We start from the raw sequence: 25,322 nt of genomic DNA on the forward strand, positions 1-25,322 counted from the left end.
TAAAAATGGTGGAAAATCTATATAACCGGAAGTTATGGATTCTTGAGGCAAATTTGTTCCTCATGAGGAGAGGCATCTCTGTGCAAAGTTTCATGTCTCTACGACATACGGGGCATGAGATATGCCCATTCAAAGTTTGCAATTTCAATCAGTTGCTATAGCGCCCCCCTTTGGCCAATTGATGTAATACTGCTTCATTCACATCCTCCCATGACCCTCTACCACTGTACCAAATTTCACATGGACTGACCAAGTCAGTGAGGAGAAAAACGTGGAACAGACACACAGACACACCCACAGACAGAGTTTTCGTCATTACATAGTAAGATTGGTGGTTTGATGAGGGTGTGTACAGATGTTTGGCTATCTATCATAGATAGACCCATAAACAGTATCAACCTACAGTATATAGATATAATTGTTTTTGAATTATTGTGTTAAACAGACTTTTCCAGCAAGTGTTACAACTAACCTTCAGCCTGTGACAGTTAACCCCATCCATGGGATACGTGGTAAGATTTCATTTCTACCACCTCTTGGTGCAATTGTAAAAGAAAGGTAAGCTCCAGAAAAGAACAACAACTAAACAGTTGTAGCAGAGATGTGCATGTAGGTTAGAATAAAACAAAAAATAATTAATCTCAAACAGCTTTAATAACATTTCGCTCAAACTAAAATGTGTTTGTGCCCTGCTCTCCCCTCATTCGTTTACACCCTGTTAGTTTTTTACCTCTGGTGATTGCATTTAGGCTTCAATAATCATTACAGTGCTGTTCATTTGTTCATTGTCCTGCTGAACAAACACATAAGTGTTATAAACTTCTGTTTGCCAGAGTTTGTTTTCTACAATAATCTAAATCCAGTGGAAAAATGCCACTGGCTTTTTGACAAAGGAACCAATGACGCCAACTTCTGCATCTACCTGCAGAAGAGGTTCATCCCTTGGGGCACTTTATTTGTACAGGATGTCCTACCTGACTTCATCCTATTGGCACTGTGATTTATAAGCACTCTACATTTAGAGAAGTGCTGTGTAATGAGGTTATTGTTGTTGTGGTATAAAAATTGCAAATTAATGCAATTAATTCTTCTAACCTTATTGTTTTAATTTTGTAAAACCTCTTACACATCATGATTTGTCAACAGTGTCTGAAAGCTGCATGGTGAATGACGAAATGTTTGAGTGGGAGGAAAGGGAGAACTTCCGCCCTGAGTTCAGCCTCACAGGCAGCACCCTCTTTAAGACTGTGTACAAATTCTGCCTCATTTAGCAGTCAGGCTAACCTCAAACATGTCACTAACCTAAACATACATTACCTAATGTATCCGATTTACCCGGTAGTGCGTTACTTTATAATGAACCAAATCCTGAGAGGCTATTTTGGGGTAGGAAATGCATTAACATCCGCGTCAGAGACGTCAGCTGACGTAAACACGGAAGTGGGGGCCGTCTCCATCATGCTTCATCCTATCAGAAAGTAGGCGTCAGTTAATCGAACAGTGTCATTGGGTTAAAGTTTGTCCCCCCCTTCGCTGCTCATATAAATAATAACAAGCGTAATCTGTGTGCTAGCATGTGGAGGGAGAACCAGTTAGAGAAGTAGCTCGTTTCTATTGTACACGTTCAAAGCAGTCAGTTTGCTGAACACCTCATTCGTTTGCTGAGTAAACTGAGAGTAAACAGTCAGCAGAGCAGCAGTATGTCGGCCGACGGCGTGTTTAGGACCCGCTCTCTCGGTGTGGCCGCCGAGGGTCTTCCTGACCAGTATGCCGACGGCAAAGCAGCCAAAGTGTGGGAGCTGTACATCGGAGACACGCAGAGTAGGACGCAGGAATACAAAACCTGGGTGGTGTCTTTGCTGAAAGAGCAAGGTGTGCGGAGAGTGCTGGATGTAGCCTGCGGAACAGGGTAATGTCAGGACGACTCAGCAGTTTTATACACCAGCACGTTTGAGAGAGGTTTAAGTTTGAACTGGTGTGGCAGTGAACGTCTCACCAAACTCCATCAAAAATATGGTAAATTTAAGCGTACCCTTGTATAGCAGCAAACCTAACAGCCCATAACAAAACTTTTATACATTTTCTATATTTGTACAACCCAATATTTAATTCGGCATTACTTCTATATATCAAGGCTACATTATGCAAACGCAATGTTGATTTTGTTAACTTCCTCCAGAGCATAATTTTAAGGGAGCAGCTGTGATAAAATAGAGAAATGTAGACGTGTACTGTGGGTGTGCTGGGCTGGTGTGGCAGTGAACGTCTCACCAAAGTCCATCGAAAATATGGTAAATTCAAGCGTACCCTTGTATAGCAGCAAACCTTACACCCAGAGACAAAACTTTTATACATTTTCTGTGCTTCAACAACCCAAAATTTAATTCGGCATTACCTTTACGTATCAAATCTACATTATTTAAACACAATGTCGATTTTATTCAGTTTCTGAATATTTTGAATAGTAGCAACTGTGATAAAATAGGAGAGAAATAGAAGAAAATAGTAGATATGCTCAGTGTTGGAGTGGCAGTGACATCTCACCAAACATATAAACACATAAAAATTGTGTTAAGTTTAATGCGTACCCTTGTATATCAGCAAACCTAACACCCCAAGACAAAACTTTTATACATTTTCTATATTTGCATAACCCAATATTTAATTCAGCATTACTTCTATAAAACATGTCTACATTAAATGCAATGTCAAATTTGTTGACTTCCTCCAAAGCATATTTTGATTTGCAGCAACCGTGATAAAATAAGAGAGACCATTGAACATTGCAATTGACAAAACATGTGCTGAGTTGTCTTTAAGTGTATACTTAACTCAAGACTGCACATCAGCTGTGCAGTAGATATGCAGCCTATTGAAAGAGTTATGTAACTTGCTGATCAACATTGGGCTCCTGTAATTACAAAACAGGTTTGTGAATGAGTGTGACAAAGCTGGAATTACAAACTGATCACGCAGTCTTATTTTGTAAGATGGGAATTTTGCCACATGTACAGTCTTGTGCTTTGATAAAGCCCTTTACAACTAAAAGTGATTTAAATCTGCACAAAAGAGTGAATTTCACATTCACATGATTCATTATGTAAAGTATTAAAAGGCCTCTTTTGTTCTATTATAATAAAAAAGTTAGATTAACTTTGTAGATAATCAAGTAAGTTTGACTTTCCTAGAATTTCAACCCACTGAACCTTTTAACTCCAACAAAATCCGGATTAGGCCAAAGACTGATGAATGAAAGTGCAGAGTTGCACCAGCCACTGTGTCAGTTCCTGCTTCAAGCAGCAGTCTGGAGCTGTGACTACGAGCTGAGCCATATCAGTTAAAAGTTTGTTTTTTTTATGTTACAGCTAAGAAGGCTTATGAGGCCTTAACAAAAGCCTCAAGATACAAGTATTGTTGTGCAGTTTTGCAAACATTTTCTGTCTTTAACATTTACACCAGTTACCCATATTCAAAGCACATTCTAATTAACATGGGGCCACTGAGTGGGAGATGTACTGTATTTTTTATTAAAGGAATACTTCATCCCCCAAATGATTATCTTACTTAGTAAGATATATAATAGTTACTCATCCTGTGTTACGCTGAAATCATAAGGAAAGCATTGTTTTTTTTCGTATGCTTTTACAGTCAACAAAGAATCCAAAAACAGAGGATATTCTTCATGAATCGAAGTAAATGGGGTACACGTTTAACGAGAGCAAAACCATATCAAAACATAACTTTGCAAATACTCACATTTTGTGCAGTATAACCCAAATCTCATCCAACCTTACCATTTAAAACACTTCTGCATAAACAGACAAGTACCGCGCCTGATCTTTTTAAAATAATAAGATTTTAGCAAAAATGCATGTGTTTGGGAAGTACTGAGCACACGACTGGATACAACAACACTTGGATTGTACTGTACAAGTTGTGTGAGACTTTGTGAATGGATTTTCATATATAGTTTTGCTGTTGTTATGCAGCCCCCTTATATAAACTCATTAAGAATGTTCACCATTTTTGGATTTTTCGTTCACACTGCAAGAAAAACAGTGTTTTCTCCCAGACTCCAACATAACACAGGGTGAGTAACTGACACACAAGTAATGAAGTAATCCCTAAGGGTGGAAACAAGCTGAACTGAGATAGCAGATGTAGAGTTTAGTGGTTGCTGACCTGGTTCTGGTTTGTTGCAGGGAGTTTTGACTGGTTCCATGCAGCATGTTTACCTCTGCTGATAGTGTATCTGCAACCTGGAACAACACCAAGGCCACAGGCTGAACTCAGACAAAAAGACAACACACTTTGACCTATCTGTGTATTCCCTCAATTCACCTCAACTGCCTTTTCGTCTGGCAGAGCAACTGTAATTGTGCAGGAGATGCAATGTTTTCATTCATTTAATCATCTAATGGCATGAATAACTGGATTTTAGACCAAAGAAGGATGCTTGTATTTGGTGATTTATAGATGTAGTAGAACCAAATGCAGAATGGGCTGGAGATACGTGTTTTTTAATCACCTAAACAGCCACTTCTAGTTGGCTGATATATATTACAGAACTAATAATATGAATCATAATGTCCTCCGCTCTTGGTCAACACCACAATCATTTGTATCTCAAAAGTAGACAGCTAGGCTATATCTTAAATATGACTGCTGGGATCCAGTGTAGAGGATATATCACACACAGACTCTGACCCCATTCAGTAGTAGAGGTGTGTCTCTGCAACACAACCAAACGGGCTGATGTAAACATGCTCACACTGGAATGAGGTTACACATGGCCTCACTATTTTTGGCTGTCTGAATGTGCTGTGTGATGCATGGCTCTCCAGTTGTTCTGCCATAAGATTTAGCGGCGACTTAAGTAAGAGCAGAAGAAACTGCAGGTCATGCTTTCAATCTAAGAATATGATCTGAACCACAGAGGATTTTTTTTTCCCTTTTGTTTTGCTTTAGGCAGGTATCTGTTGTGTACTTGCAAGTGAACCAGAGCTGGTAAAAATGTTGCCTTAACCTTAAGTATGAATTATATAGTTGTACTCTTAATGTTGGTTTGTTTGGTCTCACTGCATACAGACAGGTTTCTTTGCTGTTGCATATTATCTCGCAGTAACCCACTTGTTAATGATTGCAGTTTCTTCGGGTCATTGTGAATCTGTGTGTTGCTCTCGCTCTTGTTGATTCCAGCATTTGAACTTTTCTGTGGCTCTTGCGTATTGTTTATTAACTCACAACTAGCTACTGTTTGGAAAGAGTTGTTATTATGCAGGAGATTTCAGTGTAAGGAAAGTTCAAGCAAAACTCAAAAGCTTTAATTCAGAAAGTGTTTTTGCCTGGCTACATGTCGTTCTACCGGCTTTCTGAGCATTAAGAGCTACTGACGATTAACCATCTCTTCATACAAGTAAAACATCAAGGTGTTGTGTGATTCCTAAAAAAAAACTTCGTGCTGTTTGGAAAAAAAAGGTTATTTGTCACTAGCCAACATTAGTCCAGGAGAACATATTCATAGTTTGAATAAACCACAACAAATCAAGTATGTACATGTTGAATATAGACTGACTCAGATTCAGTCAAACTGGTTAGACATGGAGGGGTCACAGCAATTTCACTGCTATCCCTGCAGACAAGATAAAGTCACCATGACAAACATTTCAGAAATGTTTATCTCACTTTGCTGTAGTACACAATAGACTATGTTATTAGCAGAGCCATACAATTTGTAAAATAATGGATGTAGCTTCCATGACCGATTGGTTTGTGGACTCACCTTTTGAACCCTTGCGTTCAGCATTTTGGCCATCGCCATCTTGGATTTTTGGAACCAAAAGTGACAATATTTGGACATGAGGGTGGAGATAACCCTAATGCTACCTGCTAGCTTAGTTAGCACGGTGCATTTTAAGCTGTGGCTAATTGTGATTATACTAATGCTAGGGTTGGGTCAGTTCTCGGTCCGGTACTCCGTCTTGGACCGAGTTTTATTTTTTGAGACCGACCGGACCGCATACTCAGGCAGAACGTACGCGGAGGTCCGCCCGGTAAAAGTGGACGTCCGCAAGCCCTGTGCGTGCAAAGCACGACCGCGCGGACTCCGCTCCGCGTACCAGTGTCACACAAAAGACTGTTTGGCATGTATTTTTCACATCGCGGGGATTTTTCACGGACATTTTTACACGGAGTGCGCTCCGCTTAGTACGCCCAAGTCTGTGAGCACCTGTGTCTACCTCTTCTTCACCAAGCGCACAGCAAGCAGGAGAGAGAGGGGGGTGGGGCGGGGACTGAGCTAGGAGATGCGAGTGCGCATGCGCCTCTACTGTAGCCTGGAGTTTGTTTAATAGTGACGGGGGTCGATAATGGCGGACTATTTAGTCTCGACGAAATCAAATATTGCGCCACTATTGCAACACTTTGGCTTTGAGCCAGACGAAGGAGGCAACCCTTGTTTGCACTGATTGAGTAAGCTGCAAAATTTATTTGTAAGGAATAGAAGAAACAACTTGTTACTGTCACTCTGTTGTCCTAAGGTCGTTTTTTTTTATTTTAAATGAGTCAATTGCCCCCCCAAGTGGCAAAAATCCGGTATTACCGACTTGATGCGTTTTTTTTACAAAAACCGGACCGTTTTTTTTTTTTCTCATACCGACCCAACCCTAACTAATGTTAATTTTTGCTAGCCAAAATCAGGCTTAAAACTATTAAAACAAAATGTACTTAGCTGGCAAACTGAACATCTTACTCCTTAGAGGGTCTTGGATAACCAAACGGTGGTTATGCCACCTAACCAACATTGTCGCCATGGTAGTGATTTGTCAATGGACAGCACCCACCTGTCAAAGTGGCCACGCCATAAATTATACATAACTTTAAGCCTTAATAACATTTGAATGGGTGGGTTACATAACACTTCACCTCCGATATGGGGAAATATGCTATGGAAACCCAAACTGTTTAGTGTACCAGACTGTAAACATGTTTATTTCCACTGTAAAGTTGCACATTTTAACATGGGGGTCAGTGGGGATTGAGTCACTTCTACGGCCAGCCTCAAGTGGCCATAAGAGGAACTGCAGTTTGTGGCACTTGGGTGTTGGCTTAATTTTTCAGCCCCAGAGGTTGCTGCTTGAGCAGAGCTTTTAAGGTTATTCTTTTGTTTTATACAGACCATGTATTTACAGAGCATTTGTGCTTTATTTTGTAGAGTCGACTCCATTATGTTGGTGGAAGAGGGCTTTGATATGACGAGCGTGGATGCCAGCGACAAAATGCTCAAGTATGCGCTGAAGTCAAGGTGGGAGAGAAGAAAAGAACCAGCGTTTGACCAGTGGGGTACAGTGTTTTTCATTTTATCAAGTTTTAATTGTCATGTTTGAATGTTAACAGCATTTGAAGGTTTTATAAACCATTGTTTTTAATGGATAAAACCAAGCATGATATTGTTTAAGATCATGGTAAATCAAATTCCTGCAAGTGTTCCTTAGGGGTCATCCTCATTTTCCTCTTCTTTTTTTCCTCTTTGTCCGTTCTTTTCCCTCTGATCCTCAGTAATTGAAGAGGCCAACTGGTTGACGTTACAAGAGGATGTTCAGAAACCAGGGGCTGGCTTTGATGCAGTTATATGCCTCGGCAACTCATTTGCCCACTTGCCAGATTTTAAAGGTACGTGAGAGATAAAGAGACAGAGCTATTACCAGTATTGATTGTAGATCATACTCTTGATGGTGCATGATCATGTTAGTAGTGTTTTATTGCTCTTAGGGGACCAGAGTGACCAAAAGCTGGCCCTTCAGAACATTGCCAGTATGGTCAGACCAGGTGGGATCCTCATCATTGACCATCGTAACTACGACTACATCCTGGAGACCGGCCGGGCGCCACAAGGCAAAAATATCTATTATAAGGTACTAAACCTGTTGAAGTTAATGGGTGCAAACTGAAATGTAGATGGATAATTTTGTAACCCATCCAATCTCATTCCTTGTACCTGAATTTCTGCTGCAATCTTTGTCTTTCTAATCCATCTTGTGCATGGTGTAACGCCTACTGTGTAATGAAGGAATCATGCTAGAAAAGCAGCAGTGGCTTCATACTCCACCTGTATCTACACAGGATGTGTTCAGCAGCAGTATTCATTGTTGGTCATCCAACTGTCAATCACTGTAGTTACATGCATAAAACAGAAGATGGACATTAAACAAAAAGAATGTACTGTGGGCAGCTTTTCCAAGAGTGAAATGCAATCTGCATCTGTTACCTTAAGGCCCAGACACACCAAACAAATGTCGTAGAATTAGAGGCGACAAGAGCCCCTGCTGCATTGCCTCTTGTCAAGGTGTCTTAGCTAAAATGTTGCACATGAGCACACCAAAGCGATGGCCAACAAGCGCATGTGTTCAGCGCCTGCATGAAAGCACATACCCCTCCATACCAGCAGACCAGAAGAGAGCAGCAACGTCATCATGACCATTGACAGCCAACCGTCAGCTTGGTGTGTAGGGGCCTTTAGACATGCGTGACAGGAGGACTGAAAAACATGGCCGAAAAGAGACGGGGAAAAAAGTTCATACATAGCTAACATTACCGGCATCAGGTTGCTTGTTAGCTAGCTAGCTAGCTAGCTAGCTTGCACTATCTGGCGTCTGTCTTCTGTCCTGTTCTGCAAAATTGTCGGATTTTTCACATTACGATAACATGCCAGCTGGTATAACTAGGCTGCCTCGTAATGTTAGCTGGTTAGCTAGCAGAAGTCTCCTGTCGTCTGTCGTTCATCAAACAAAGCATGATGAATGTGGCAAACGTGATAGGTAGGATGAGCTCAACTGGAGACTCCATTGTAGCCGTTTGCCGGTTGGAGATGTAGATGGCTCGCAGCTTCTTGTTTAAAATAGTTATGTATGCGTGAAAGTAACCGACACAGTGACGTAGTGAGTGGTATCCCAATTCCTAGGGAAAGATTTCAACCCCTACCCTTCGTTCCTTCATTTCGAGGGCCAAGGGGTAGTGGACAAGGGTGGGTATTGGGATTGGGCCAAAGTCTGCCACAATACAATTTCAATTCAATTTAGGGGCCTGTGATCGATGGGATGATATTATATGCCCATTTTACAGCAATTAAATGGGCATGTAATAGGCGTATCCTAAAGATGATCATATGAAACGATGTTTTCACTTTGCATCAAAGATATTGGATCATTGATTATTGAATTAATTTGCCTATCCAGGTCGATGGATTGTTATACCCCTATAGTAGGCGAAAGTACAAGTCTCTAACATCAAAAAGTTTTCTGGTTTTGGTTTGTAATCTAAGTAGTACTGACCAACCAGTAAACAGTCCCTGTGAAGAGCAAAAGAGGCGGAACCCACTGGCCCAAATGCAATCTCAGAACCCATCAGCCACAGTCTGACATCTGTTTAGCTCTGTTAGCTTTTATAGAGATTAGCTGAAATGACCAGCACATGGTAGAGGAAGTCTTGGCCCAGATGTCACCTGGCTGCACCAGAACACCCAAAATATTTGTAGAGGCTTATTGTTGTAATACGGGTCCATGGGTTCCGAGATTGGTGTACTGTTTACTGACTCTTCATGATTACACTATTAACCCTATGGGCCCAAACGACGCATAGTGCGTCCAAATTCACACCTTTTCTTCTATATGGATTTTCTCCGCGACCGTCTGTCATAGCGAGAAGCCACACATATCACGCGAAACAGCGGAACCGTAGCTTTCTGACAAGACCAACCACTTGTCGGTAGTCCAATGTTTTCACAGCGAAAAAAAAAATGATAATGTTAAACTAAAATTATGTATAACAGAGCTTTCATACAGCTTTGCACACACATTACTCTTGGATGGATTACTCGCGAATGCAGGCTCGCACAGAAATACCACGTGTATCACATGAAAGCGCAGTAGCAGAGCTTTCCAGTGATACCACACATATCATTATGCTGTCATCCCATCACGCTATAAATCCAGATCAACTGACTACAAAATAAAAACCTGACGAATTTCTTTACAATCCATTATACAGATCTTGTTATCAGTCACTTCATATAGTGAGGAATATCGTATCTTACCACGTCTTAGGCTTGTGTGTGTTTCTCCCTGTCTATCCACATTTGTAGTCCGGCTTTCAAGATGCAAATATCTCCATATTGTCCAGTTGACACTCCATCAAACTTTGTATAACAAGACCAGCCACTTCACCGTTGCGCACCCAGACAACTGAGGCCTAATTATTCATGCTTGACAGGGCCGTAGTCACCATATACATTGAGGGGGACATGGCACAAACCACATGTTTTGGACAGCTGTGAAGTGACAGAAAGTCCCACTATCATGGTTCTTATATGGACCTTTTTCACAGCAGACATTTTGACTTGTGTCAATAGAAAAAGCACAGGTGAAATTGATAACATTAAGGATGACTGAGTTCCATTCAGTGTCCCAGTAAGCTAGTAACATTTAGCCAACATGGACAATACCAGGGTCTCCCCTAAGTGGAACACAGCTGTCATTAGTGTCATTGAACACACCTGTGTTGCTCCTACTCTGACATGTCAAAATGTCTGCTGTGGAAAAAGGTCTATTGCCAGATTCCAGAGAGTCTCCCCTCTTCATATATGGCAGAATATGTCTACTTCCAACTTGCTATGCTGAGATACATGTAAAAATGTAAGAATTTAGTAACAGGGATTTGTTTGTTTTTTTTCATTGATATAAAAATTAATATAAAATAGAGGCACATAGAAGGACATGAAATGATGATGGCATGAAATGATGATGGCAAATCTGGTTAGCCCAGATTGTCCTAAAAAACCAAGATATAGCATGTGTATGTAGCCTTTATAATGACTGTGATATGAGCTTAAAAGTAAAGGCAGTAAAAATACCCCAAAAAGGTCTAGGGCCCATATTAACTACTACTCTATTATCTACAGCTGGTGCACTGGTTGGTTCCATTGAGTCTAATCACTTTTATAAAAGTACAGCTGCCCGAGGTGTGATAGCTGGTAGCTGTACTTCTAGCTTGGGCAGTCTTTCCGACAAACAGAGGCTGGGTTTGTTGCTGGGAAGTCAGAGTGGAACTACAGAATCTGTGTAAAAGGGGATGGGTCCCCCTTAGTGAATCTCAAATGAGTCACTTGGTGATGTGTTCCAGAGAAATCATCTGGCTGTTTCACATCCTGCTCAGGCCAGCGGTGTGAGTCAAGAGGGTTACATGGAGAAACTGAAACTGAAGAAGGGTGCAAAGGCACTTGCTTATTTCAATGTAGTTCTAGTAATGTAACAAACTCATTAATTGTGTGTGGTTAAACATAAGTTTGAATAGTGATGTTGGCCTCAAGTTAATTTTTGTAGGGTATCCTGTGATAAATTGCCAAGAATCTACTGGTGCAGTTTGACCATGTAGTTGTTCTTATTTCATTCTCTTATATATGAGGTGGCTTTTTGAATGTACAGGCTAGTTTGTGGAACAATTTCCAAAGAAAAGTGAAATTCATTACAAACTCAAAAGAGACCACCTAAAGGTGTCAGTGAAAAACAAAGCCATCAGCCTGACAGGTCTATAAAAAAGGCTGTTTTTAATCTAAAGTTGTGCTCTATCTGATTCTTTACTGCTTTATGAAGAAGGGTTGGACAGACAGTCTTGTTTATGAATGGTTTATTTACACCATCCCTAGCAGCAGCTGAGTTTAAGACCTAAATCTCTATCCAGAGCCTGCCGGATATTGTGAGATTTTCAGTGAAAGTGGCCCCAGAGAAACAGAAGGAAATGTGGATGGCATTGTGTTTTAAGCCTGTTTTGGTCAGATGATTTCAGGAGTACTGAGCAAGGATCCATTTGGGATTGGGATGATGGAAAAATAAGTGTGTATGTTTGTATGTTGAAAAAGATTTGTAGCATCTACTTAATAGCTAAAATGAACATTTATTGCATGGAGTGTAGTACCATAATAGCACATGTTGGGGTTTAAGTTAAATTTAACTACCAATTCTGCAATTTATTATCTGTCTTATTGGCAAAAGCTGAAAGATATAATATGGAAATATAAAGATACGACAGCAAGTGCCAAAAGCAATGAGCCATATTTGATTTATTTCCCTCAAAACAAGTTCCATATTCTTTAATCCAGCCAGAATAGGAAGGAACCAGCTGGAAGGCCTAAATAGAAATACTAAGTCAACAGTCGTGTGCTTGAGAAAAATCCACTTCTGATACCTCTGTAATCCCAGAGTCTGCTCTCATGGTCCAACTCTGTACTCCATAACAATAAGAGCTTTTACCTCCTGGGTTTCCTTCAGTCACTGCTCACTCTTGATCACTACTGGAGAAAAGAGGAAAGGTTGTGAGAAGTATTTTGGTGCCTAACGCTCGTCAACACGTTTCATTAATGTTTGTGTTGTGTTGCAGAGTGATCTAACTCAGGACATTTCCACCTCAGTACTGTGGGTCAACAATAAGCCCCATATGATCACTCTGGACTACACCATCACCGTACCCAAGGCCACCGCCCCTGAAGTCAGGTACGTCACCACTCTGCTGACAAGTGACAGCACAAAACACTGACGGCACAAAGGGGCAAAACCCACTGCTGCCGACGAGGGCAAGAATGGAAAATAGCCTCTATTGTGAAATATATAATAATACATAATACAAAATTTTGTGCTTTGATATCTAAATATAATACATTTTCTGGAGGACCATAACCAGAAATTGATTGTTTCCTGTGAAACTAGTAAATTAAAGTATTTTATCAAGTTGATGCAAAAATCATATAAAAATCAAGTATTGACATGAAGCAATCTCGCATGATAATTTGCATGCCCTCATACTGTGCACACAGAGATGCTCAGATATGGTTAGATGGGGGTTAGACATATACCAAAGTTCTCCAGCTAGAGGCAGGGACGTTTCATGTAATATGATGTGTGTCATAAAGGAACAGTGTGTAAGATTTAGGGAGATTTGGTGGCATCTAGTGGTGAGGATTGCAGATTGCAACTAGCTGAAAGTTCTCCCTGTTAAAATTCCTTCAGTGTTCATTATTTAGGAGGTTTTTGCTGGGAACCAAATCATCTGCAGAGGTCTCTTCCCCTCTTATACAAAAGGACCAGTGGTTAAAACCGGTAAAACACAGAATAAAGCAGTTTCATGTTTAAAAAATTGTTTTTCTGACAGTCTTGTAACAGTCTTGCTTACTACAGTGGCCAATAGTGGCCAGTGGTCACGGGGGGGCTGGAGCCTATCCCAGCTGACATCGGGCGAGAGGCAGGGTACACCCTGGACAGGTCGCCAGACTATCGCAGGGCTGACACATAGAGACAAACAACCATTCATGCTCACATTCACACCTACGGACAATTTAGAGTTATCAATTAACCTAGTCCCCAATCTGCATGTCTTTGGACTGTGGGAGGAAGCCGGAGTGCCCGGAGAGAACCCACGCTGACACAGAGAGAACATGCAAACTCCGCACAGAAAGGCTCCCACGCCCGGGATCGAACTGGCAACCCTCTTGCTGTGAGGCGAGAGTGCTAACCACCACACCACCGTGCCGCCCCCAACTTGTTCCAATCCACTATTATTTACATTTCGTCTTTGTCTCCTACGGTTGTATCTTGCTTCAACTACTGCTCCATTTCATGCCTATTTGTAAGCTTTCAGAAAACGTGCACAAATACAGACGAAATAAACACAGAGTACGTACAGAAAGCTAAGTCCGTGTCCATTTATGTATCTAACATTTCTTATAGCGTCCACTGTCTATGAAATGTTCCATACAAATAAACAGGGCTGGCCAACATGGAGAAATCAAATATCACAATGTTTTTGACTAAATACCTTGATATTGATATTGCAGTGATGTAGAGTGGTGCAGGAATAAGTCGTCAGACCTGTTTTCTGAAATCCCCTACAGTTGAAGTTGACACCAGACAATGTGATGTAAACTTTATAGAGGGGTTGGAGGAACTCTAATGTGCTCTTATTTGTCCCCTGCAGTAAATTTCGTCTGTCCTACTACCCTCACCGTCTTGAGAGCTTCAAAGGTTTACTGAACGAGGCCTTCAGCGGCAAAATGGAGCACAGCGTCTACGGAGATTTCAAGACTTACGTTCCAGGCCAGGCCCCCTGCTACTTCATCCATGTCTGTAAGAAGACAGCCTGAGAGCCATCACTACCAGCTTACCACGCACAAATTGTGAAGACAGTATTGGCCCTCTGTCCTCTTTAAGTCCCAATATGCTCCTATTGTCCTCCAGATTTGGGCAAAATTTTATTTCAGTATGTTTTAAAAAAAATATTTCATTTTAGGTTAATGCATAAATAAATAAAATAAAATTATAAAAATGGAGCATATTGGCACTAAAATGCTCCTGATAGTTTGTGTACACTGATCATAGAGGAGCATGTACAGGCGGGGCAGTGCCAGTCGCTGGCGTTATTGTGATTATGCAGGAAAATATTATCCCTGATTTTCTTTTCTATGGTCTAGAAAGTTGTAAGTCCTTCACTTTGCTTCATTCATTTTCTTTTCTCTGATCATTGTAAATGAAATGTTAAAGCAGCTGAACTTTGCCTTTACCAGGAACAGTTGGTTGTTTCTGATCTTTTTTTGCTTTAAAACACAGCATGTTCCTTAAACTCTCAAATAGAAACAGTAACCTAAAAAGGTCTACCTTAGTTAGAAAAACATATTCAGAATATATCGGACCACTGTTTTGCCCATATCTGGTATTTTCCCATCATGCCAGCGTGCTGCTTTTGTGTTTTCCACATTTCCTCCCTGTTTCCCGCCTTTCTTAACTTTGACGTCCACAACGAACATGTTTCAAAATGGTGCTGTGCATTAATGATACTCCACATGATGGAACACTTGATATTAATCACCAGTAATGTACAAAGAGCTAAGCTATAATCTTAGATAATTGTATTTGTTAGCTTATCTCAAGTGTCTTAAAAACACAGATCTGTGTTTTGTGAATACAGTAGCTGTTCTTTTGTTTGTATTTATCAGCTGGAAAAGGAAAAAAAAAATTCTGGGTTGCTGCCTTCTTTAAGTTTAGGCACATCCCCCCCAAGTTCAACTGAATGTTAAGAAGTAATCTTGCACAGTCATGGACATCACTTAACTAAGACCACAGAACAGTTAGTGAAGATTGGGAATCACCCTGACATCTTTAAAAGGCCTGGTTAACCTGTGTGGAGCGTCACACAGAACTTAACAGTACCAGTACCTGAATGTCAGTCTAATCAACAGTTGTCCATCCTGAAGTGTCCTTGGCTACCTCATCAAACCCCCTCTAACTACAGAGCTAAATGACCTCTGACCTTAAAGCTGAGAAACAAATCAAGAGAATTTCCGTTAAAGCCTGCTCTTGAGAGAACGGCTTTTGATATATGACTGGAATTTGCCTTTTCTTGTAGCAGTTAAGGTTTTGTTGATCTAGCTTCTTATATTTTATGGTGCAATTAAGTTTACGTTATTTGAGCCAAAAAAAAGCCTTTAAATTTTCTGGTTGCAAAAGGCCAGCAGTGAGAGTCAGCCATTATTAGTCCTATTGAGGATTCATCCAAAACTACTAACATAATTGTTTTAGAAACAGTTATAAAGAAAAAAACAGAATGTTGCATTAGTGATAACATGGAAAACCCAACAGTCTTTAAAATTGTTATCAACCAAAGATATTTGAAAAGTGAGTTTCTTGTGAGACAATCTTGAATGTTATTCAATTGTGCTGCGCAGTACATGTCTCAAATAGTGGAGTTTACCCCAAAAGTGAGGGGAACATAATGAAAGAATTATTCCTTTTGCAGTATTATCCAGGTTCAGATACATTTTGCTGTGATACCAAATTAAAAATGTGTTTCACTGCAGTGAAAAAGAGGCTGTACCAGAGCGAAATCAAACATGATCACTACCCCTGCTGTTTGCCTGAACAAGAGCACACGGTGTATTCAGATGCCGTGCCAGTGACTCTTGTAGAACTGAACGTACGGTACGCTGTAGTTTGCGGGTGAGATCAACAGTAGGTTCAGAATGTGGTGAGAGTGGCTGGATGTTTGAGCGGCTTTAAACGTTTATGTAGAGATACAACTGTTTGACTACAGTCTTATGTTACCACTTCTTTAAGAGTTGTGTAAAACATTTTATAATACACAATGATTATTGGAATTCTTTTGCATGAAAATAAAAGAAAATTCAAAGAAGGAACCTGATTGTTGGATTTTTATTTTCCGGTGTCATGTTTCTGTGGCATGATTGATGATAACAGAATACTTAGTCTTTACTCATTTGTTATCATCTCAGGTGGTAACTTTTGTAAAACAAATTTTCAATCCCTCCAGGATTTCATGGGCACTTTTTGGGGTTGTTGCAGCCTGAAACGGCTGACTTCACAGCAGCTTTGTTAATGCTGTTTCTGAAAACATTTGAGGCGAGAAATTGGCAATGCAGTAACAGAGTCGAGTCGAGTCAAATGATTTGGACTCGAGACTCAAGTCACAAATTTGATTATTTCAGACTTGACTTGAATAAAACAAGATTTGCAACTCGACTTAGACTTAAAGGGATAGTGCACCCCAAAATGAAAATTCAGAACTTACACACTGACACTTGGATCACTACAGACGAGCAGTATGGAGATATATTGTGGTTTCAATTATGTGTTTTTGGACGTTTGAATCTGGGGCGCCATCAGCCTGCATTGGGTGGAGTTGTGTTGCCACCTCCTCTCCCCTTGGATCTCCGTAAGTGTTGTGAGGACTCTAAAACTTCACCTGAGCCTCCCTCGGCATATGGGTGAGTAGATAATGGCTGAATTTTCATTTTTGGGTGCACTATCCCTTTAACACCAATGACTAGTGACTTCACTTGGACTTGAGCCTCTTGACTTGAAAATACTTGATACCTTCCCCCAAGCACAAAGATTAGAGGTTAGTTGAGGTTAATGACATTACATTTGGTGGAGAGTGTACAAAGTTGTTGTTTAGGACTCAAAACTAAAAGTTCAGGACTTGAGACTTGACTTGGGACTTGTCAATCTTTATTGATGATTTTTTAATTTATTTTTTTGATTGGGTGATGCAATTTAACATAATCCAATACAGAGTATGAGACTGAGTTTATAGCTAGTGCTAAATGCTGGTTGTCCAAATTTAGATTTACAATATGGTATTTTTCAGTTGCATTCACGCTGCTCCTTGTTACTCCTTGTTATTGTCTTGTCTTTGGATACATTTGGAAAGAGGCTCTGGAGCTAGACTGTTGATACATTTGCAAACTAATTTGAGGAAACAAAAGTTAATGAAGCTGTCAAAGATGAGAAGGTTGTATCGCTCTAATATGCGACAGTGATGCTAATGGACAGGCTTTATGTCCTTTATTGTCAGTGTCTGATTGTAAATGGTGACGCTTGAGTAGGGACTTGCATGTCTTGACTTAGGACTTGACTCTGGACTTGAGTGCAAAGACTTCATTCATTCATCTTCTAACCGCTTCATCCTCTTGAGGGTCGCGGGGGCGACATCGGGCGAGAGGCAGGGTACACCCTGGACAGGTCGCCAGACTATCGCAGGGCTGACACATAGAGACAAACAACCATTCACGCTCACATTCACACCTACGGACAATTTAGAGTTATCAACTAACCTAGTCCCCACTCTCACACTCCCACACTCAGAGAATCCACACTGACACAGGGAGAACATGCAACTTCACACAGAAGTGCACTTGCACTCTTGTTCTCACCTCTGTCACACGCCCACTGATGACATCACAGTTCGCACTTCAGGTCAAGGAAAACTTGCTATTTTCTGGTTTTCTGGAACCAACTAGTCAGATTTCAAACCAATTTATTTTTGATTGAAATGCCCCAGATGGTTCAAAATTAGGGGCAGGAACCAGAACAGACCCGCTGATAGAGAAAGGGTACCAGGGTTACAGTGAGCCATTTGGTATTATACCAGAACCTGGAAATCAAAGCAGGTAAATGGAATTTAGCCACTATTGATTTTATTATTACCTGTTAATTTCCTACTGTAACAAGTCAAAATGTCTTCATTTAAAAACACCTCTTGCCATTTTTTCCATCAACATAAGATCCTAATATCCACATAAACAGGCATTAGTTATTGTCCTTTAAGTGCAGAATACAGGTTGGACACAAGAGGGCGGTATTACATTACATGTTACTATTGAAAAGCAGTCAAAATCCCAAGGATGAGGATCAAAGTAAATTAGAAAACTTCTACTTTTTGGCTTTCTGCTTGATAAATTTTATCATTATACCAATGCAATTCCTTAAGTGAATCTAAGCAAGTTTTAAATGTCTCGTTTAATTTTAATGGCATTGGTGTGGTCTCAATTATGTTTATTGTGATTGCTAAACTGATGATATCTTTCTTTAAAGACCCAAGGCCTTCGAATTTAGTTGACTTTATTTTTTTTGTGGGAGATTGAAACCAATAAAAAGCAATGATTTTACCTTCTAGCTCTCAACACTGTTGCAACAAATTAAAATTCAAAGAATAGCAGAAAGTTCTCAGCCCCAATAAAACATCCAGCTTCTTCACTGTCTGACATTTTGTCAGTGAGTGACATTTCCTGTCTTGTCTGTCTGACCTCCTGAATATGAACTTGCTCACCATCATCAAGCATCTCTCCCCTGGAGCGCAGCGTCTGCAGCTCATCTCATCTCATGTCTCCGAGGTATGCGATCAGACTCTGCGGTAGACGGCCGTGCAAGGAGCTGATACACAAACCAGATGTGGGAACCGTTTGCCAGATGTGGCTGCTCTGCTTTGCTTTGCTCCAGTTAGGGGAGTCAAAGTGGTCAACCGTGACTGGCTTTACTGGGGAGGATCGCTTTCACAGCACGTCATTGGCCAAATCAAACAAAAACAGAGAGAGCTGAGAGAGACAGATTGGCTGGAAGGAAGGAGATGAGTAATTATGATTAATAATGGTTATACTAAAGAGCCTTTAAAGGAGAGGAGAAGAAAAGATGTTAAATTAAGTGTTTATACCAAAAAGTATGTTCTTGTTACAGACCAATTGTAGAAGTATTTCTAGGCACTTCCACGTTAAATACTCAAGCCAGATATTGGATTTTCTGACCCTAGCATTAAAAAGAAAAAGTGGTGAGATCCAATCTTCGATACGTTCCCTCAGAAACCTATATTTAGGGCATTACTGACTGTTGTTTGGACACTGTATACACCCGCTCATCCAGCTGTTACATATTTTGTCTTTCTAAGCTCTCTATGTATGCTCAGTCACTCTTGGGAAAAAGAAAGTGAAGCAACAGCAGTTTGTTTGGAGTTAATCTTCTGTAACCAGACCTGCTCACAGAGGTCTGGACAAATTCAAGCACATTTTTTGGTTAAAAGGACACAATGTGCTGCTGTTGTACTTCAAACCCTTGAAATTATTCTGTGGAGGACTTGTTTGTAACTAACAAGATGAACAGCATGTGCAGTTGCCAGTGGCAAGTATTGTCAAATTTAACCCTAAACTAAATTTCTGCTTTAGAATTTATGTTTTACGTAATTTTTTTTCTTTTTGTTTTGTTTTTTTGTTTTGTAGATGTTTGCTATCTTGATAAGACGATTTACTTTTGCAATGCATTATCACTCCAGGTTGTCAAATACCGACATTTCCAGGTCATCTAATAACGATTCCAAAGGCACCTTTTGGCATCTCTATAAGATGACGCACAGACGTCTTCTGCGTTAAACTCATTGTTAACACCTGGTTAAAGTTGTCATACAGTGGTGTTTAGGTTTAGGCAACAAAACTACTTAGGTCAAAAAAAATGTCACATTTAGGGTTAGGGTTAGGGTTAGGGGTTAGGGGTTAGGGGGTTAGGTTTTACATGGGACACAAGCAGCAGTCTTCTGGTTCTACATCTGTGTTTGTGTGAACCATCCAACTCCACTCTGAAACATCATACACGGACGTTCTCACTCTTTATACTAAGTCAGTTGCTCTGTGTCAAATATTGTGGTGGATGGGTTTCCATTTGAAACAAAATGAAAGCCCAGTGTATCTCAGGGATGCCAAATGGTGCCTTTCCCATTGGAATCACAGGCCGAGGAGTGTGATGGTTGGTATTTGATGACCTGGGACTGAGAACAGGCTGACTTTAGCTATCACTTAAAGTAGTATAGCTTATAAACTGTAGCCAGCCTATTGTTCTGGTTGTCTGGTTAGGGTCTATCCAGATTGCAAAGTGAAAACTTGTTTAACTGACCTGCAACGTAAATCACCAATAGTCCTTAAATTGTTGTGATTCCCATTTTTATCTTTTTTTCCCAATTCTTGTTTAATGTCTCAAATTTCTTCATTCCTCACGAAAGTCCATGTCGATGTATTAAGTAGCCTAATTGTTTTAAGCTGCACATGATCTATATTTTTATTCAAACAGTGGACTAATGACTATGTGTAATGGGAAACACACAGATAAATGACACCCAACTCCACTGCTAAAACAGCTCTACAAGCTGTTGTTTTTTTGGTTTTACAGCCCAACTTTACTTAGCCTATTTGGTTCATTCTCAGCCACGGATCTGTTAGATAGATGAAGATTAGCAGCTAGCTGGTAAACACAGTGGAGCATTTAGCAGCCAAACAGCCAGATTGTTTTATTTCTCTTAGGAGTTGGTGGAGTCTAAAACTGAGCCACAAGGGTGAATATTGGATTAAAATTTGTCGAATGCCCACAAACACAACTGAAAATACATGCTTAGGTTATTCTGTTGCTGTGTCTCATATCAGATATTTACGTTATAACACTTACATGTAGTACGCTGTGTACACTATGCAATTACTTGTGTAGTGCATAAATTTTGACAGGGTAGTGTTGTCTCAAATCAAACATGGCCGTTGCACACTTAACGGAAATGATGATCAGAAGATCTAGCAGCTTGTCTCAGCGAATTGCAACCACACAGAGCATCATCGGCAAAATCTGATGAACGATTGTCACTCACCAAAATTTATGTTATCAAAAACTGAAGTCTTCAACAGTGAAGATGCCAATTTAACATACATAAACACCAAACATTACTTACACCCATAGATCACATAGCTTATGCCACAACATTTGCAATGTCAAAGCCTGATGATGAAATGTGCTCTGTTAGCTATTTAGCAAACTAGCGTTAGCATTCACATCATCATTTACAGTACCAAATTATTACAGAATTAACATAATGTACAAACTGATGGCCTAATCCAACAACTTTATGGTGATAGTGGAAATATACATGTATTTGTTCAATGCTTTGAGTTTTTTCAAAGCTTGACATGTGTTTTTGGGCCCGCCCCTTCTGCTACATAGGCGACATGGTAACCACTGAGGGTGAGAAATGCCCAACATTCTACACTCAACTCTTTGACCATTATGCACTATGTGGTATGGCTGGGAATAACCAGAGGATCTATGATACGATATTATCACAAGACTTAAGTCACTTTACAATATTATTGCGATTTCAAATATGTTGCAAAATGCTTAGTATTGCAATAATATATATATTGCAATATATATATGACCTTGTTTTAACTGTAAATTATGTATCTGTTTTATCTAGTAAAGTTTTCAGTCTGTTCATCTCACTTCAGCCATTTTTGTAGCAGCATAATGTATCTAGAGGACTGAAAAAGCAATTAATTATAATATTCTAGTAGGCTACCTAAAGTTAATTTGTATTTGTAATATTAATATTTCATATGATAAAAAAAAGATATATGGCACTGTGTGATGATACAATATTGCCACACAAAAATATCACGATACTAAGCTGTATTGATCTTGTCACCTCATCTGTGCCATCTGGGTACTCATTGCCCTGCACTTTGCCATACAGGACTTCTCAGTGTGAACACCATTATGCACTCAAAATAGCAAGTATAAATACAGAAGTAACCAATCTGAGAGAGAGCACATGTCTATTGGATGTGTAAGGCGGAATTTATAGTTCTGCATTGACACAACGCCGTAGCCACGGTGAAGGCTGTGCGTTGACATGGGGCCTACACCGTAGCCTATGCTGTAACCTAAGCCTGACCTGCACCTCCCCAGAAACGTAACTACACTTTACTGTGACACAGACCTCCTGTCTATTTTTGTAGGCTGAAACTATTTCCCTCGGTGGAAACAAAGCTTTTATTTACTTTCATTCCACAGTTAAAAAACAATAAATTGTGAGACAATGAAGCCTCACTAAAAATAACATTTCAAGTCTTGTGTGTGATTTATCCTTCAGGATATATCCTGGCTTCATAAGAGCAGAGGAAATCTCTGCTCAGTGTACAGTGTACAATGTAAAATGCTATAGGCTTGTGCTAATAACGTTAGCATGTTGTATTTCCTGATGGGAAAAAGTGTTTCGTAGAAGACAGTTGTTTTGTCGGTGAATGTTGTGAGTTGTAATGGAGCAAAATTATGCACCATTACCTTTGTTAAATGTTAAGCGCTAGCTGCTAACAATGTAAAATGCCATAGGTTTGTGCTAACAACATTAGCATGTTGTATTTGTGGGGAAAACGTGTTCAGAAAAAGTGTTTGTCTGTGAATGCTGCGAGACAGACAGACACACCACCGCACAAGCTTAAATGCTCACAACGGCGTAGACGATGTGCGTAGGCTACAGGGTAGGGTCTGCCGCATGAGTATAAATCCCACTTAAGTAGGCAACAGTTTATTTATTTATTGGCTAACTTGTTATTATCAACTTGATAAGGTGATAATTTGTTAAAGTTGTGTTACCAGCTTAATTCCACTGTTGCCAAGTGGTTAATAAAACTTTTTTTTTCCAGTTTTAAAGCCATTGTACAATGTTATAGGAAATACAGCATTTTGATTTCTTGCATTGAACGATATCAACCACGTAAACCACAGTGCATCGTTTCCACACATCACATCATCATCAGTTTTATACAGATTAAACACACCAGTCCTCATGCTAAGCTAAGCTAACAGGCTGCTAGAGGTAGCTTCAGCACAGACAGAGTGGTAGGCCTATGGGCTTATTACAGCAAATGAGAGCATTTCCTACAATAGTCTTTAAGTATGTGGAGGTGTTTTCATGTTACTATTATTTTCTAGTAAAATTCTCCAACCTAGTTGGAGTAGGAGTTCTAGGAGAAGAGAGGGGAACATAGGGGAATGTCTTTGATGACTTTCTTAAAATAGAAAAGGACGTTGGAGGAAAAGAATAGAAGGTGTGAAACAAGAAGTAATAAAACTTCTACATCTCCGCCAACAAAATCACCCAACAAAAACTTCAACAGAGAAGCGAGAAGGACTGGGAAGACATGTAAAGAGGTGAAACCACTGAAGCGAGAGTGGAAAAAGATGCAGGAGGAATCCAGAGGTGCTGAAAGAGAAAAAGCCGAGAAGGGGAGGGGAAAGAAAAGTCAGACAGTATCTAACTGGCTTCAGTTGCTTCCACTGTGTGCTGCCAGATGAGGATTTTCCAGATGTTAGAGGTAGGGGAAGAATAGGGAGGGGATGTGAAGGGGGAAAAAACTCAAATCTGGATTTCTTGATTTTTTATTTATTTATTTTTTTTTCAGTTCACTTTTTATTTGTCTTCCTGTGAGTTTCCAAGGCTGGTCAGAGCAGAAGGTAAGTGGCTGCAAACACTTGAAGGTGAGGGCCTCAGAGTGCTTTGATAGCCTCTATTAGCCTCACAGCGCTCGCAGAAACAATAGATGTAGGGGAAAAAAAACCTGTCGAGCTTGATGGCTTGCTATAAACTCACTGAACTGTTCGTGTTCCCCTCCACCTCTCCCCTCTTTTTACTTCTTCCTCCCACATCACTGATCGTTTTCTTTCCAGGGCGCATGAGAAATGATGTTTTTATGTGTGTGTCATGTGATTCCTTAATACTAAAAGCCTGGCTCTCATTTTTCAATCCCCCTGTGTGTGTACGTGTGTGTGTGTGTGTGTGTGTGTGTGTGTGTGTGTGTGTGTGTGTGTGTGTGTGTGTGTGTGTGTGTGTGTGTGTGTGTGTGTGTGCGTGCAGAGGCAGAGGAGCAAGACTAAGGAGTCCCAGCTGTCTCTTTCCCAGCTGCCACTGCTTGACTCCTGATGAGAAAAGTGGACACAGTGAAAGAATAGATAGCTTGTGTGTTTTGTTGTATCTTCACCTCTGTTTGTCAAGTCCTGCTTGTGTGTCTGTGCGCTTACAGCAATGTGTACATAATGTGTTTGTGTAACGGGACTTTCTTGAATTCTCTCCTCGGGACGGGCCAAGTCGAGGGTCTGTAAGCATTTATAGAGTCGTTGCAATAAAAGAGTGGGTCACACCAAAAACTCAACAGCAGCTCTGGGATTTTCCAGCCCTCCACTCAGCCTGTGCCAAGACACTGTTTGGACAGAGAAAGCTGGAGATATTGAATGCCTTGTCTAGTGTTACGCAGGGGAATAGCCTAATCCAGACTGGGCCCATTCTTTCCCACATGAATGGAGTGCGTTTGTCTGTGCACGGTGCGTGGATGTGTGTTTGTGTGTGTCGAGAGGGGCCAGTATGAGAATCAAGGAACAGACAACATCCTCCTGCTGCGCAGAGAGGGCCTGAAGAACAATAAAGCCTGGCGAGTGAAGGAAGCACTCTGGCTGGAGGCCCGCGACTGGACAACGCTTAGCTTGTTTTGGGTCCTGAAACAAATAAATGACAGAGTTCCTCTCAGTTTCACAAGCTCACACGTGCACACACACACACACGCACACACACACACACACACACATATACACACATATACACTCATACACACACACACATAGATGAAACCAACCAAAAATCAATATGGTTTCCATATAACAAAAGGATTGCACGAGGAGGACAAAACAAATTTGAGCTGTAATCAAGATCTGAGAGCAGGCAGAGACAAATTTGTAAGCACACTAAAAGTTTTTGGGGTTTTTTGCTCACTCCACTCCATGATGTTTTTTTCCAATTATCTATATAGCAACATGTATTAAAAGAACATGCCTCTGGATGACTCTTAAAGGTTCTGTATGTGATATTCAGAGCATTAATATAGTAGCAAACCACTATTTGCTATGTAAAGCTATAGTGGCATAATGGCGTCCTGAACAGTGAGTAAAGTCACACTCCCTCTGTATGTGTTGTGCTTCTCTGGTTTGCAGGGTTGCCAACTCTTTTCCAATGAAAGTAGCTAGCACTAGTTGCCAGATGACGTCATACACTTAATGCATATTGCTGACATCATCATGCATTAATGGAAGCATTAAAACTTTGCTAAATTAGATTCAATAGAAAAATCCTCAATA

The 25,322-nt window shown here is 40.4% G+C and overlaps 2 protein-coding genes across 2 annotated transcripts in view; one reads left to right on the top strand and one right to left on the bottom strand.

Annotated features, from left to right (window-relative positions):
* LOC125900392 (calpain-1 catalytic subunit-like) overlaps positions 1-18,801 on the bottom strand; it is a 70,667-nt gene extending 51,866 nt beyond the window's left edge. Inside the window, exons 1-2 of the mRNA XM_049595353.1 lie at positions 18,664-18,801; positions 4,183-4,259 (exon numbers count right to left, since the gene is read on the bottom strand). Of these exons, the coding sequence (XP_049451310.1) occupies positions 4,183-4,259; positions 18,664-18,676 (90 nt within the window). The 5' untranslated portion in view covers positions 18,677-18,801. The remainder of the gene's footprint in view (positions 1-4,182; positions 4,260-18,663) is intronic.
* On the top strand, positions 1,552-15,941 carry gnmt (glycine N-methyltransferase). The gene is made up of 6 exons (XM_049595352.1): positions 1,552-1,909; positions 7,214-7,341; positions 7,558-7,671; positions 7,771-7,913; positions 12,430-12,542; positions 14,020-15,941. The coding sequence occupies exons 1-6, from the start codon at positions 1,701-1,703 to the stop codon at positions 14,183-14,185; spliced, it is 873 nt and encodes a 290-aa protein (XP_049451309.1). The 5' UTR covers positions 1,552-1,700; the 3' UTR covers positions 14,186-15,941.
* Positions 18,802-25,322: the final 6,521 nt, after the last annotated feature.

The sequence above is a fragment of the Epinephelus fuscoguttatus genome, linkage group LG14, assembly GCF_011397635.1.
Source record: "Epinephelus fuscoguttatus linkage group LG14, E.fuscoguttatus.final_Chr_v1".
Classification (NCBI taxonomy): domain Eukaryota; kingdom Metazoa; phylum Chordata; class Actinopteri; order Perciformes; family Serranidae; genus Epinephelus; species Epinephelus fuscoguttatus.